The following is a 15334-nucleotide window of genomic DNA, read 5'->3' as shown; positions in this document are numbered from 1 at the left end:
AGACAGACATATTGAGCAATGGAAAAAGAATTGAGAGCCCAGAAATTAACCCTCACCCATGTGATCAAATGATGTTTGACAAGGGTGCCAAGATTATTAAATGGGGAAAAGTCTTTTCAACAAGTTGTGCTGGAAATAGTGGATATCTACATGCAAAGGAATCAACTTGGACATTTACCTAACACTGTATACATAACTTGATTCCCAGTGAATCAAATACCTAAGTGTAAGAGCTAATACTATAATACCCTTAGAAGGAAACATAAGGCAAAACTTGACAAGATAGGATTTGGTAATGATTTCATGGTTCTGACACCCAAGAGCAGCCAATAAAATAGGAAAATACATATGCTGGACTTCATGGATATTAAAAAGTTTTGTGCCTCAAAAGTCATTATCAACAGAGTAAAAGCACAACCCATAGGATGGGCGACCATATTTGCAAACCATGTATTTGACAAAGGCTCAATATCCAGAATAGATAGAGAACTCCTAAATTCAACAACAAAAAACAAACAACTCAAATCAAAATTGAACAATGTATATAAGTAGACATTTGCTTAAAGAAGATCTGCAAATAACCAATAAGCATATGAAAAGATGCTCATCATCAGTAATCATTAGGGACATGCAAATCAGAAACACAGTGAGAGACCACTTCACATTCATTAGGATGGCATCTATCAAAAAAAAAAAAAAAAGAAGAAAAAGAATAGAACAACTGTTGGCCAAGATGTGGAGAAGTTGGAACCCTTGTGTACTGTGGTGGGAATATATTGTTGCTGTATAAATCAGTATAACAATTCTTAAAAAAAATTAAAAATATAATTATATAGGACCCAGCAATTCCTTTTCTGGGTGTATACCCCACCAAGGAGTTGAAAGCATGTTCTCAAAGACATATTTCAACACCCATGTTCATGGCATCATTATTCATAATAGCTAAAACATAGAAGCCACCCAAGTATTGTAATCAAGGAAGGGCTCACAGCCCAATGCACCCATTAGCCAAACAGGATACCCGCTCTTGTAGAAGGGGAAAAAGCTTCATTACGAGCTTGGCCAGCAAAGAGACGAAGGTTAAATCTTTCTCCCCAATGGGCTGTTGAAAAGGGCTTGAAAAGGGCAAAGGAGCGGGTACAGTAAGTTTGGGAACAGTCCTAGGCATTTTGTGCAAGCACAGATTTTCATGTTCTGTCACACATCCCACGTTCAAAAGACGGTGTCTTAACATGATTGGCAGGGGAGTTCTTGGTCCCCCAGTTCATCCTCCAGTCACTTATGCAGTTGCAGTTTGAGTCTTGCAAGCCGTCTTGTTGTCACATTGGTTCAAAGTAGTTGAAACTTGCTTAAGGAAGAGAAATGGAGTTTCTGAAAAGCAACTCTCGGCCCAAGATTAGATCCTTAGTAAATATCATATGGGATATGGCTTAAAAAAGTAGTCTCCAGGGTACTGTTGAGAAAAATCTGGCTGGGGCCCCATTTTATTTTGGGCTTGGTTGTGGGCCTTGCTATGGTATCTGTCCAGGGATGTATGGATGAGCAAAATGTGCTATATACATACAATGGCATATTATTCATCCTTGAAAAAGGAAGGAAAGTCTAATATACGGCACACCATGGATGAACCTTCAAGATATTACTCTAAATGAAATAAGCTAGTCACAAAAATACAACCTTGTGTGATTTCCCTTCTAGAGCTTCCTGAAATCACCAGATTCAGAGAGACAGAAAGTAGAATGGTGTTTGCCAGTGGGTGGGAGGAGGGGGAATGGGGGATTATTCATGAATGGGTATAGAGTTTCAGTTTTGTAAGATGAGAAGTGTTCTGAAGATGGATCGTGGTGATGATTGCACAGCAATATTAATGTCTTCAATACACTTAAAACATACTTAATGTATCTATGGGGCCTGATGACTTGTCCTGGCCGAGCACAAGCTTGTGCTGTTGCACATCTTACCCCTCACTGTACAGTTGGGAAACTGGCCTAGAAAGAGGCAGGTACTGTCCCAGACCACAGGAGGTCGTCAGAGTCCTGAAGACTAGAGAGAGCTCCAGCTTACTTGGCTAAGGCTCCACCGCTTCCCTCAGGTTTCCTTTGGCAATGAGTGGCGTTAAGATCCTAGAGGATTGCTGCCCACCCCTCTCCATATGGGGTCATTTTCCTCTCCTCATCATCACACCTGCACAGGCACACTCCCTCACACTTGACTTCTCATATGGAGAACACTGAGGTGCAGTCAAGAAAGAGCTGACACCGGGGAAGTGACAAGAGGCAGGAGGGAGAGAGGTTGGAGGCAGCTCTCCCACGGGGCAGTAGCATCCGTTCTCCTAGATTCGTGCACAGGGGCCCAGAGATGGGAAGAGGAATCCCTAAGGTTCCTAGGTGTCTACCTGTTCCAGATCCATCCCTGGCCCAGCCTGGGGATCACAGGACTGGGGTCCTGCAGTCCACCTCTGTGGGCACCCAGAACTGTGATGAGCCCATCCTCCCTTTGTGTAGGCATTGGGAACAGGAGAGAAGATCTCAGTGAGGGTCCTCCTGTATAAAGTGGAGTGCATCCAGCGAGTGACTCCAAGTGTTCCATGCACTCACAACATGTCTGTTGGACTAGGTTCTCTGTTGATGACCTACTGTGCTCTGAAACCCTGAGAAAATGATTTCCAGCCCCTGGAGATCCTTTAGAACTGAGGAGGCTAGGGGGCTTGGGTGGATGAGAACTGAGGATAAGGAAGAAGATGGCAGAGCACTGGACACCAAGTCCAGAGTCCAGGGAGAAGACTAATCCTTGTTGGACCCTTGCGGTCCTCATCTGGAAGTAGGGGCAATCATTGTCATGGCTGCAGTTAGGATGCCTTAGGAGTGAAGAGGACACCTGGTGGGGAACAGCAAGAGAGGGGCACGGTAGGCTCCCGAGATTCCTCCCACTCCCTCGAAGCTGACAGGTCCTGCTGCTTTACCCTTGGGACCCTGGAGAGCCTCTGCCTTGAGGACACCTAAAGAAAGATTCCTTTCTGTTTGGAGTTCCTGCCTGGACAGCAGTGCTAGTTCTGGCCATGAGGGGGCGGGCAGCCTCTTGTGTCAGTGGTGGCCAGTGAGTTTTTGCTTTTATTTTTTTTCAGTTGTATTGAGATATACTTGATATACAGCACTAAGTTAACATTGCTGTGTGGTATATTTGAAACTTGCTAAGAGAGTAGATCCTAAAACGTCTCATCATCAGGAAACAATCTTTTTTTTCTGTTTGGTGATTGATGTTAACTAAACTTATTTTGGTAACCATTACATAATATATATATATCAAGTCATTCTGCTGTAATCCTGGAATTTACTTGGTGTCCACTGAACTTTTCTTGAGCTCCTGGTGCAGCGAAGATTCAACCAGAGGTCTTTCTGGCTGTCCCCCTGCCTCAGAAACAACTTGTACCTCCTATTACTAGTGTTCATCTCCACAATGAAAGTTGGTCAAAAGCAGGGGGCGGGGTGCAAGATCTACCCATGTACTCATTCAGCAGCTGTGCCCTGAGCACTCACCTTGTGCCAGGTGCCCTGGTGGGCTGAAGTGCAGGATGAAAATGACCAAGTGGTTCCTGCCTGCCAGGAGATCACAGTCCAGAGGGGAAATGGACAAAAGCAAAGACATGAGAAAGAAAAGAGCAAGTGCTGTAGAGAAACACATCAGGGGGCTGTGAGGGAGGGCTGAGCGTCACTGGGTAGGAGGGTCTGAAAGAACTCTCTAGGGTGACATTTTCTGGGACCAGAACGACAAGAGGGAGTCAGCCTTGCACAAGTCTGGGAGCAGTGTGTCAGGGAGATGGCACCACTGGTCCTGAGTCTCACAGGCAGAAGTGAGTTTGGCCACAGGAGGTTAGAAAGGTGGCCAATGCAACTGGAGGGAGGCTGGGAGAAGAGAACAGGAGCTAGGGTGGAAGGTAGGGCCAGGGCCTGGTAGGATGTGTTCGTTACCTTTCCCTCTCTGACTTCATTGCCCCTAACCTTGCATTTCAAAACAACAAATGTTGACAATCTCACAATTTTTGTGGATCAGCAATCAGGCATGTTTTAGCTGGGTGCCTCTGTCTCAGTGAGTTTAACAGACTGGGGCTGTGGCTTCAACTGAGGCTCGACTAGGGGAGGACTGGCCCACAAGTTCACTCTCAGCCTTCAGGATTCATTTTGGATTGAGAGCCTGAGTTCCTTTCTGTCTGTTGGCCTAGGCACTCTCTTGCTTCTCTCCTCAATGTGCCTCCACATTGGGCAGCCCCAATACACTGGTATTTGATTCCTCACTTCCAGGGATTTGACAGAGTGAGAGAGAGATGGCACATGAGAGAGGGAGTAAGAGAAAGTGAGAGACCTTTTTAGTTGAAGTTTAGAAAAGACATCCCATCACTTTGGCTCTTATTCTGTTCAGAAGCCAGTTACTAACCACTTTGTGGTTCCACGGGGATGTGTATAACATGGGTGGGGCTTACTGGGTACCACTGTGGAGGCTGCCCACCTCATAGGCCAAGATGAGGCACTTCGGTCTCATTCTCCATAAAACAGGAAACAATTGAATGGTCTATGCCACAGGATGGCAATATCTGAATTTCCATTAGTTGCAACCCCCTCATGGTGTTGACCTGAAAATGAGGCCAAGTTGGAAGTGACTGTCCCAATATCACATTCTTGGAGCCCAGGCCTGTTTTGAGTGGTGTTCTGTACTACATCCCACCCCTCCTTGTTATTCTTCCATCTCTAAGTTTGTGCCTTAGGTACATGTGACACCAGCCCACAGGGGTAATAGATATTATCTCATATACACCGGGTGATGTCCCTAGGAAGTAGATTCTAGCCTGATTCCCATGGTACAGGGTTAGAGACTTTGGAGGACCTGAGAGGCACAGGGACTATCCCAGGATGAAGAAATAGTAAGGAAAAGGAGGTCTGCATTCATCTCTGTCTCCTCAAAGCTAGGTCCCTAGTTAGGTTTCCAGGGAGCTGTGGGTAGGGCTATGTGGGCTCATTGTGTACAGTTCAAGAGATGACGTGGGGTCATAGACCTCAACAGATCTTAGAACTCTGGTAACCAGGCACCCACAGCCCCCCATCCAGCTCACTTGATTGGAGACAGTCAACAGGCAAAGATGTTTTGTTGTTGTTTCCCAACTTTTGGAGGATCTGGGCTCAAAAAATCCCAGAAAGAGAATCTTTTTGGTAGTTGGCGATGTTGGCTCAGCCTTAATTCTTGACGCCTCTGGGCATCTGGCAGGAGGCAGTGAAAGGTAACACGGGGCAGCCCAGGAGAGGCTAGTGCAGGCCAGGGCACAGCTGTGATCCCACCTGATCAGCCCCACACCCCTTGCCCCTCTTTGTGTGTGTGTGTGTGTGTGTGTGCATGTGTCTGTGAGGAGGGAAGAAGGCAGGACATAAGGGGCGGGTCATTCCTGAGCAGGAGCTGGTTGTTAGGTGTCGGAAACCTAACACCTAGGTCATGTTCATACCTCAGGCCATGCCTGGAAGCATGAGAATGTGAGCTCCTCTACTCATATTGTTACCGAGCACTAGAGGATTCATCTCCTTCCCTCCCTGACCAGAGTTCTTTGCAGGGATGCCCCTCTGTGCCTGAACTGAGGAACAGATATTCTCTTGGCGATTGGCCCCAGTGGCAGTGTGCAGGCAGCCCCTGATTCCTTCTGGCCCAGTTCCCAGGCAGTCTTTGCAGAACTCCACTCAAGAGGTTGTCGAGTAGCTGCCCAATGGTTTCAAATCCACCAACTCACTAGACAAGGGGCAGGTACATGAGGCCATCCACACTTTCCAGTGCTGCTCTGAGATGAGAGCAGGAGCAGAGGGTCTCCACACTCAGGAGCTTGAGATGACGGGGTTGGACTAGAACTAGGGAGAGACCAGACTCGGGCTGTCCCTTTTTTAAGCTAAAGGGGATGTACATGAATGTCACCTTGCCTGGTTAGGAGATGAGCTGCCGTGACCCTCTTACCCTTGTCCGGTGTGAGCTTCTGGAGGCCACTGAGGCAGAGCCAGATGGTAAGGGGGACTGCAGGCTGGGTATTCCTAGAAGGGAGTGGGGTCTTTCCTGTGTTTAGAAGGACACATGGAAAGTCAGCTATGTGGGTGAATCTTTCTTTTTATCCCACTCCAGCGTCAGCTGCAGAGCTCCAGCCAGCGGCAGAAGAAGAGTAGTGGGCAGTGGTGGAGGTAGAGCTGGCTCCAGCTCTGTTGACACCACCCCCTCTAGCACTGGAGCCAGTGTCCCCTCCACCAGCAGTGTTGGAGGTGGAGCAAGGGCCAACATGGGCTCCAGCAGGAGTGGGAGCTGCTTAGCTGGAGTCACCTGGACCATCATTTCTAGTGAGAAGTCCATCTCCACCTGTGGCTCTTAAGGAGCGTGAGAAGCTTAATCTCACGGCCTTCCTTCCTAAGCTGGTGGTGGAGCAGTTGACCATGATGGATGCGGTGAGCAGCTGGGCTTTCAGGGTGGTGTGGGGCAGGCCTTCCCTCTGCTATCGTTGCCCCAGACCTGATCCAGACTCCTATGATCTGGGCCCAAATCCAGGCTCCACCCTTTACCAACCATAAGACCTGGGCAACTTTCTGAACACCCAAGACTTTGCTGTCCACCTGCAGACCGTGGAGGTGGACATTAAGAGGATCTGCTACACAGAGTGACTGTGCCAACTCCATGAGGTAAAAGAGATGGAAAGCTGGGTGGGCCCTGGCCCATCTGTGCAGGGAAGGGCTCACTGTGTACAGCCTGGACCCTGGTGGCCCAACCGTCTGCTCAGGAGGCTCAACAGCCTCAGGACTTATTAGACGCCTGATGTGTACTCCACTACAAGGGAGACAGACAAGTCCTGTGGGTGTAGTTGCCACGCGGGGATTTGCATCAGAATGTGGAGTGGGACCAGACGGGGGATCAGGGTATTGGAAGATGCCCCCTTGGGATGAGCCAAGTTGAGCCACCATCTGGAGCTTGGAGTTAGCCAGGACAGGCTGGGTTCAAATGCCCCTCTCCCTTCCCTGCCAGTATTGGGTCCTGGGTCATCCTGTGCTGGGTGTCCTCGGGGGACAGAGAAGAAAAGCCAGGGACTCTCACAAGGCTCAGGCCACATCCTGAGCTTTCTGAGCTCCAGCTCTAAACTGTGACTCCTGTGTGGGACTTTGGGGGCTGTAGACACAGACCTGGGGTGTGGCAGGGCTCGGTGACACTCCCCCTGTTCTCCAGGAGCTCTTCCAGAAGGTGGTGCCCTCTCCTTGCCTGGGCTCCACCTGGGGCAAGAGGAACAAGCCGGGCAATGAGCACCAGACACCCAACATCCAGGCCACCGTCGACCAAGTCAGAAGGGTGGCCAGCTTCGTCATCACGCCCTGCCTCGGGGACCCGAGCATGACAGCCCAGGACAGGGTGAGGGTGGTGGAGCGCTGGATCCAGGTGGCCCAGGTGTGCTATGGGAGGCCCAGTGGAGCCCCTCTCTGAAGCCTTGGGAACTGCCTCTCCACCTTTATCAGCTCCCAGGATTGCAGTATGTGGTCTAAGCCCCTGCACAGTCCCTAGGCCCTTCCTGCCAGGGGCCCGCTGACTTTAACTCCAGGTCCCAGTGAGAGGATGCTCACTTCCTACCTGGCTCCTTCCCTGGGTTGAGCTAAAATCCTGCTCCCTGTGAGTGTTACTCTTTGGGTCCTAAATGTGCCCTTCTGCGACTCCCTGAGCATCTGTCTCATCCAGGAGGGGAGATTTAAATAGAAGGGTACTGAAGCTAGAGCAAGCTGGGCTACAGTGCCCCACCTCACAGCTCATTCTCTTCCCTTCCCCAGGAGTGCAAGATCCTGAAGAACTTCTCCTCGCCCTGCACTGTAATCTCTGCTCTGCAGAAAACCTCCACAAGCCACCTGAAGAACACACGGGGGAAGTTTCCCGGTGGGTAGGCCTCTCTCCATAGGAGGACCAGGGTGGATGGGGGATCTCTTGTATGTCTGCCATTGGCCCCTCAGTCAGCTGGGAACTCCTGGGAGGCAGCAAATGCTGGGGACAGGGCCTGGGCCTCCGCAGGGGGTCTCTAAGCCTCCCGGGGTCCTTAGTGCACCAGTTCTGCTTCAGAACTTGGTTTCCTTGAGTGTCAGGTAGTAAGTTGAGCCAAATTGGAGATTTTCAAGTGTTTATAGCAACAGAACTCTATGCCCAGTTGAAACTCAAAGCAGTCAAAACAGAGCTGCTCTGTAGAGCTGGGGAGTGGAGACTCCAGTGACCAACAGGAGAGCCCCCTCCCAGTACCATGAGACCTTAGCGCTCAGAGGAGCCCAGTGAGAACACTCCTTCAGGCCTTTTGAATCTCTTGGGTTTGCAAAGAAAAGGGATTTGCATTCAGACCCCTCACATTATTCCTAAATTTATCCCTCGTTCTTTCCCCTCCCCTGAGAGACAGCCCTGAAAATCTTAAGGAACTCAATAGTCAAGACAAGTCCTTGAGCAGAGAACTGATGATCAAGGTAGAGTGGAGGCTGGGGGTCTGGAAAGAGAGGAGGGGTGCGGAGGAGGGACACTGGGCAGGCTGTGGTTTTGATAGTTTCTCCCTTGAACTTTCTCTGAAACATTCCCGTCTATCTCATCCAGATTAACAAGCAGAGGGATCTGTTCTGCCCATGGGCAGGTGGGGAGCCATTTGTGGGCGGGAGGCCCTGGTCATGAGACACAATGGTGTTGGCTGGCCTGTTCCAGGAGGAGTTGCCGAGCTGGCGCCATCAACAGGTCTCTGGCTTCCATGTATGTCCATCCTGCTGGATGTAGCTTCTTCCAGGTTGTTGGGTGGTTGGGGTGGGTTTAGCCCTCAGCCTAAACCTATCCTCAGGAAGCCAGGACCCTGCTGCTCCTTCTATCTTCACCACATCTCCAAGGGGCTGCACCCTGCCTGCCCCAGGGATGTGCGTGGCAGAGGATTCCGATGGCCCAGGTGGAAAAACAGGCTGCTCATTTTCAGGTGAGAGATGTGTGTGCATTCTGGGACTCCCCAGTGGACCCCTAGAGCAGTCACTTCACTTGAGTCAACCACAGGAGTCTAACCTGAGTGCCTGGTTGGCAATGACATATGCCCCCGGTGGCTTATGAGAAGCGTCTAGGCAACTGATGGATTCTTAGTGGATCCTGCTGAAAGGACCTTAGGAGCTTCATGTAAACGGGGAATCAAAATGTCCTGTCATCCCCTTCTCTGTTGATCAGAGGTGGCACCTTGGGGGTCCAGTTCCTGAGTGGATAAAGAAAGAGTTCAGGGGCCGTCCCTGTGGCTCAAGCGGTTAAGTGCGCGCACTCCGCTGCGGCAGCTCAGGGTTTCCCGGTTCGGATCCCGGGTGCGCACCGACGCACCGCTTGTCGACCTATGATGTGGCAACGTCCCATATAAAGTGGAGGAAGATGGGCATGGATGTTAGCCCAGGGTCAGTCTTCCTCAGCAAAAAAAGAGGAGGATTGGCAGATGTTAGCACAAGGCTGATCTCCTCACAAAAAAAAAAAAAATTCAGTGCAGGGGAATGTCCTGAGGGGTTCCTTGGGGAGGAGAAGGCTTTGGCATGTTCTCTGGCCCAGCCTGGGAGCCAGACACTCCACATGACTGGGCCAGGCAGGAGGCACTCAACCAGACTCCCAAGACACCCCTTCCTCTCCATCCATGACTCAGCCCAGGACCAAGCTTTGAGAGCTCAGGGGACAGGACTCTTGTCAGTGGTGGGGCTGGGGTTTAGGCGAGGATGTTGGAACAGGGCCTCTGGCTGAGAGGGGCAAGCGGCCTCTCCTCTGTGGGCTCCTGAGCAACACACTGCCCGTGTTTGGGCCTCTGTCTCCTCATCAGGGAAATGGAGGGATGGTGATTGTGTGGAGCAGGCCTCACAGGGTGCTGTAGAGGTAAGAGGGAGGAAAGGAATGTGGGAGATTTCTGCCTACTCCACCTGGAGGGGTGAGGGCCAGAACAATGATGACAGTCTTGTGACACTGAGTCCTCATGAGAACCTGTGTGGTAGCCGGAGTTCTCACACTTTCCAGATGAGGAAACAGGCTCAAGGAGGCCAGGCCACAAGCCCAAGCTCACACCCAGAGTGAGAGTTGGAGCTGGTCTTGTTCTGGAATCACAAGACCTTAGAGGATGGAATGGCATTGGTACCAGTTGACTCAAGTCAGATGTCCAGTGTCGGAGGCCAGTGGTGCTGGAGAGAAATGGGTTGAGGGGAGTATGGCCTCACTGACACTGTCCTCGACCCTGACAAGAGGGGCCCTCCACGTTTGCTCCCCCAGAGAGCAACCCCCAGAGAGTGCAGGAGAAACAGCAGCAGCAGCAGGTAAGTGTGCCTGTGGGGGAGGGTCTCTGTGCTCCCAGCTGGAGGTCTCAAATCAAGAGAGGAGGGCCCTTCCTCTTGGTGCCACAGTGTCTGAATCCCCCAGTAGAAGTGACCAAGAGGAGGGCCTGGAAGAGCTGGTGCAGGATGAGTTTGTTGTGGGGAGGGCAAGGGACTGCACACCCTGTGATTTGCCAGAAGCCGGCCCTGGGAGGTGAGGAGGAGGAGTGTGGTGTTCTTGGGGTGTGAAGGGAATAGGAATTGAGGGGAGGCTGCTGAGGGTCCTAGGCTGCTCCTCGTAGGAACCCTGGGGTGGGCCAGGTAGCTGAGGGTGGGGACTTTTCAGGAGAGGGTCTACATGGGGTCGACTTGAGAGCAAACGTTCATCCCACCCACACCCCGATGTCACAGGGTGTTGTCCCCTATCTTGGCACTCTGCTCAGTGACCTGCTGATGCTGCACCTGGCGATGGGTGACTATTTCGAGGTGGGTACACCTGAGGACTAGGCAGGAAGGACCAGGATTCTGAGCCTTGGGATGCGGGAGCCCCCGAACTGAGCTCTGAGTTCTCAGTACTTGGCACATCTCCTCTCATGAGAGCCTCGCAGCCACCCCTGGGAGCTGGGGCATCAGGCCTATCTTAGTGATGAGTGAACAGAGTTTCTGCCAGAGAAACCCATTCCGGTTCCTCAGGCTGGGGAAGCTCAGAGTTGCCTGATGGCAGAGCTGCGTGAGGTTTTATCTGAGCTGGACTCAGCCTGTAACTCCCATGTTGCCCATGAAGGGAGAAAGAAGTCGGGCCCCCCCAAGTCAGGCAGCACATAAGTGCCTGAGCAGTCCCCTCTGCCTGAGGCCTCAGCCTCCAAGTCTGTCATCAGAGAGAGTTGTGCTGCCAGGTCCCTCAGTTACATCCCCATGTCCTCCTACTCTGGAGCCCAGAGCCAAGCCTAGGTCCAAGTCCTCTTTTCTCTGCATGCCCGGCCCCCTCTGGGGACCTGGCAGTAGTGCAACATGAGAAGGGGTGGGCATAGGGGGCTAGTCAGGCTAGGGGTCTTTGTCTGATGGACTCTGGCTGTCTACCTTCCAGGGGAATGGGATCAACCTTGAGAAGAGGACTGAGGAGCAGCAGTGGCACTCCCTGCAGGGGAGAAGAAAGAGGTGGAAATCAGAGACCTTCTGGGCAGAACAGTCCTTGGCTCCACCCGCTGTATCTTACATTGAATGGAAGAGTTTGATACCAGAGAAGTGGGAGACCCATCCAATTGGCGGGTGGGTTGAGGGGAGGATGGCATCAAGGAAATCTTCCTGGAGGAGGGGCTGATTATTCCCATTCTGAGAACTGGTAGATCCTGGATGGAACTGGAGGGAAAGAGGGTTTCCAGGACTGGTCCCCGGCCCCGCTCCTCACCTCCAACAAGACCCCTGCAGCATCCCCCACCCAGGCCCTGTCTGCATCTTCTCCTTCCCTCTGGTCCCAGGAATACCGAGTCATGAGTAAGATCTTGCTGCTCCAGGAGGCTGCAAAGAATTACAACCTAGAGCCCGAGGGAGCGATTTGGGGCCTCGTTCCAGGACATGGAGTTGCTCAACGAGAATGAGAGGTGAGGCTGGGCAGGAGTTGGGTGAGGGCAGGGGTGGACTCTCCCTGTTGGCCAGTCCAGAGAGCCTGTCTCCATGGTCCCCCACTCATCCCCCGGCCTTATTACATGGCGACCTCTGGGACACCCAGACTCCAGCTGCTGGGCAGGCAGTGGGGGGACACCTGAGGTGTGGTTCCTGGTAGGCTCACAGGTGCATCTCTGTCCTGTAGCTACAACCTGTCCTGCCAGCCAGATCCCTAGACCTAGTTGGCCTGCAGAATATGCAAGGCCAAGAAGAACCGGCCATCATCAAGGTCAGGGGTGAGTGAGTATCTGGGCCAGAGTGACTGACTCCTGGGGGTTCAGTAAGGCTTCGGGCTAAGCGTGGCTTTGGCGAGTCGGATAGCTGGCACTGGGATCCCAGCTCCACTATTGACCAGTCCTGCGACTGGAGTGACTCTCTTCAGCTTCCTGAGACTCTGTTTCCTGCTCTGTGAAATAGGTGATACTAAATGATCGCTCACGTGGCAGGGAAAAATGGGGTACTGGTGACTGACAGCACTGAGCACAGGGTCTGAAGCACCCAGTGCAGTGGGGACAGGGTGGGGGGCCATGATTCTGAGGGAGGCCATGCAAGATAACCCGACTCTTCTACTCAGCCCCCAGGCCCCAACCCCAAACCCCGTACCAGTGGCCGATCACAGCGCCATCCTCAGCAGCGGGGACACAGCTGGGATGCTTGCGATGCACAGGGCCAGCTCCTCCCACTTGATGGGAAGGGGAGCATTGTAAGCTGATTCCTGGGGTCCCCTGAAGCCCAAGAGAGAAGGGACGACCCCATCCCAGCTCCCTGACATCTCTACCTCAGCACCTACTCACCCATTGGGGAGGGTCAGTGGTTATTTGTTGTAAATAATAAATGACATATTTGAATATTATATTCAAGTCCTGTTCCCTTTACAGCTTGGGAGTTGTGGTGTGGTTCTGTCGCTTTCTGTAGGCATGTGAGTGAGACACAGAATCTCACATTTCTCCTTGAATCAAGAACTATTCTGAGTCATCAACTTATTGCATGTTGGAGAAGGGAGAAGGGCCAGCACCTTTTTTGGCTAGTGACGTCACTCTCAATTCCCCCTAACTCCGAGGACAAGTTCATTTCAGTATCATTCAGGTGCTCCAGGGGCGGACACGCTCCCTGGCCCGTTCTCTTGGGATTTAAAAGTTGATGGTGCTTTCACAGGCAAAGCAACAACCACTGAAATGTGGGTGTCTTTAAAACAGCACTACCCAGGACCAGGTCGTGCCATAGGCTGGGGCTGCCTTCCTAATTCTGGAGGAAGAGGGAATGTTTTCTGCTTCTCTTGTTGAGGTTTCTTTTGACCAAATTTTAGGAACTTGTAGTTTTCTAGTTCAATCTCTGGAATTGCATCAGCTTTAAGTGGGGAAAACAATGTAAAAAGATCAAAACATGCAAGTGGAGAGGACAAGGCCCGAAAAGGTGATTTGCAAATGGACTAAAGGCAGACAGGACTTTCCCTCCTGAGACCCCTCTAGTGCCTCCATGTTCACTACTGACCTAGAATTGAATCCTGCTGGGATCCTTGTCCAGGACTCTGAATTCTGTTTCCTGCTGTTTTGTATCCAATGGGAAAGATTTGTGATGCAGCTTTAAGGCTACCACTGGGCCTCATTCCATAAACACGACCGCTCTCTGTGAACCAGGATTTCCAGCACCTCTGCCTTCCTTATGCCATTCACTTTAGGGCAGAAATTCCCTAGAAGGCCCCCAGCCTCCTCCCTGGCTTGGCCTGATGGATCCCGAGTGAGCTCTGCTTTCCCAGGAAAAGGGACCATAATCCTGACCAGTGAGTGACCCCACACTGTCCCTTGCTGTCCAAGGTGACTTCTGAGGCGTGTCATTCTGAGGTCCATGGTCTTGGACAGTCCTCCAGTTTACACACTCAGTGTTGATGTTGCCAACTTGTCCAAATGGGGAAATTGGGCCCAAGACATTAAAGTGTGTCACCCCTGGGTGGTTGTGTTTTTTTCCCCAGTCTTGTGCTGTGGTTACATTACAACCACCTGATGGGGTGTGAACCTTGTTTGGAGCTTTGAAAGATGAGGCATGACAGGGGTGTGGGGTCGTCCAGCAGGAAATGCCACGGAACTGATGATCCATGGTCGTGCATGAACACAGCCTTAGCAATTAAAATACTGAAATGCTTCCCATCTGGTGGTGAATAGACACTGCTCTGAGCTCACACCGAGAACCCACCCCACGACCAGGAGCTTTCAAAGGGTTACCAAGTGGCGTTTTGAATCTCATCCCTTGGAAACACCCTGTAAGACAAGGGCCAGATAAATCACTTGGCACTTGTGAGTTATCGCCTTCTATCTGATGGCTGCAAGTGTCACCCAGACACACAGGCTGGACTCTGCCAGGGAAGCCTTCTCAGGACAGCTAGAAAGCTGAGGATGAATCCTGGTTCCCAGCATCCCAGGCCCTTCCTGACATGGCACAGCCACCCAGGAAACTGGTTTGGTAATGGAAAGACTGGGAAGGCGATACTTTGCCTCCAAAGAGAAAGAGAAGTGCCAATAGCGAAAGCTTGATCCTTCAAATACTCAATTAAATCTCAACAAGCAGTGAGTTCTTGTCAGATTACTGATGCCGAAATGGTCTCTTTTGATAGTAGTATGATCCCCCAGCTGCCATGTCCATCTTCATGAATCAAATTTCCAACACATATGGATCTAAAAAACTGAGTGAAATCTGGTATTTCCTTAGATGCAACTCTGAAGTAGCATGCAAGAAGGAACACAAAAATGGAGACCAAAAGTAAATATCTAATTTGAGAACATAGACATCGAGGTGCTTTTGAAATAATACTTTGGAATCTATTGGAATATTACACAAAAAGAATAATCCACTTTAAGTAGGTTTTACTGTGACTGTGAGGGGAATAACTGAATCATCTCGTGACGTTGATAACTCGCTGCTGACTTGAAAGTACAAATAAATAACATACATAGTAAAGGAAAATGAGAGAACAGCATGAAAAAGGAAGATCTTTCACTCCTCACCTGAAACTCAACCTCTCACCTCAGAAAGAAACCACTGTCTATATTTTCTGTCATGCAGCAGAGTTTAATAAAAGAAACGTATTGTTATATTTCAAAGTTTCAAGAGCTCAAAGCACAAAAACATTAGGGACGCTGCCAAGAGACCTCACTGAGGTGCCTGCTCCATTTCATCTGCAGTCAAGACGGCCTTCTTGGCCCCTCACTTTCTCTGCCTCACTAGCAAGTCTGTCCACCATCAGTGCTATCACCAGTCTCTCTCCTGTGCTCTTCACTGCCCTTTCCTCCTTCCTGATACCTTCCTCAGTTGCCAGAAATTGTTGGCAGTGGAACTGTGGAATGCCCAGA

At 50.9% G+C, this 15334-nt stretch overlaps 1 protein-coding gene across 24 annotated transcripts in view; it reads left to right on the top strand.

Annotated features, from left to right (window-relative positions):
• LOC131396698 (ral guanine nucleotide dissociation stimulator-like) overlaps positions 1–15334 on the top strand; it is a 434208-nt gene that overhangs the window by 16291 nt on the left and 402583 nt on the right. For 7 of the 24 annotated variants that reach the window (XR_009216634.1, XR_009216625.1, XR_009216641.1 and 4 more), the window contains exons 3-5: positions 5960–6032; positions 6148–6461; positions 7821–7923. Coding sequence is in view for 1 of the 24 variants with exons in the window: in XM_058529024.1 (XP_058385007.1) it covers positions 6148–6388 (241 nt within the window). In the remaining 23 variants the exon portion in view is untranslated. The other 17 variants (XR_009216626.1, XR_009216635.1, XR_009216637.1 and 14 more) reach the window with 15 other exon arrangements.

This window comes from Diceros bicornis, chromosome 34 (genome assembly GCF_020826845.1).
Source record: "Diceros bicornis minor isolate mBicDic1 chromosome 34, mDicBic1.mat.cur, whole genome shotgun sequence".
NCBI lineage: Eukaryota > Metazoa > Chordata > Mammalia > Perissodactyla > Rhinocerotidae > Diceros > Diceros bicornis.
This window is presented reverse-complemented; position numbering and strand designations above follow the sequence as displayed.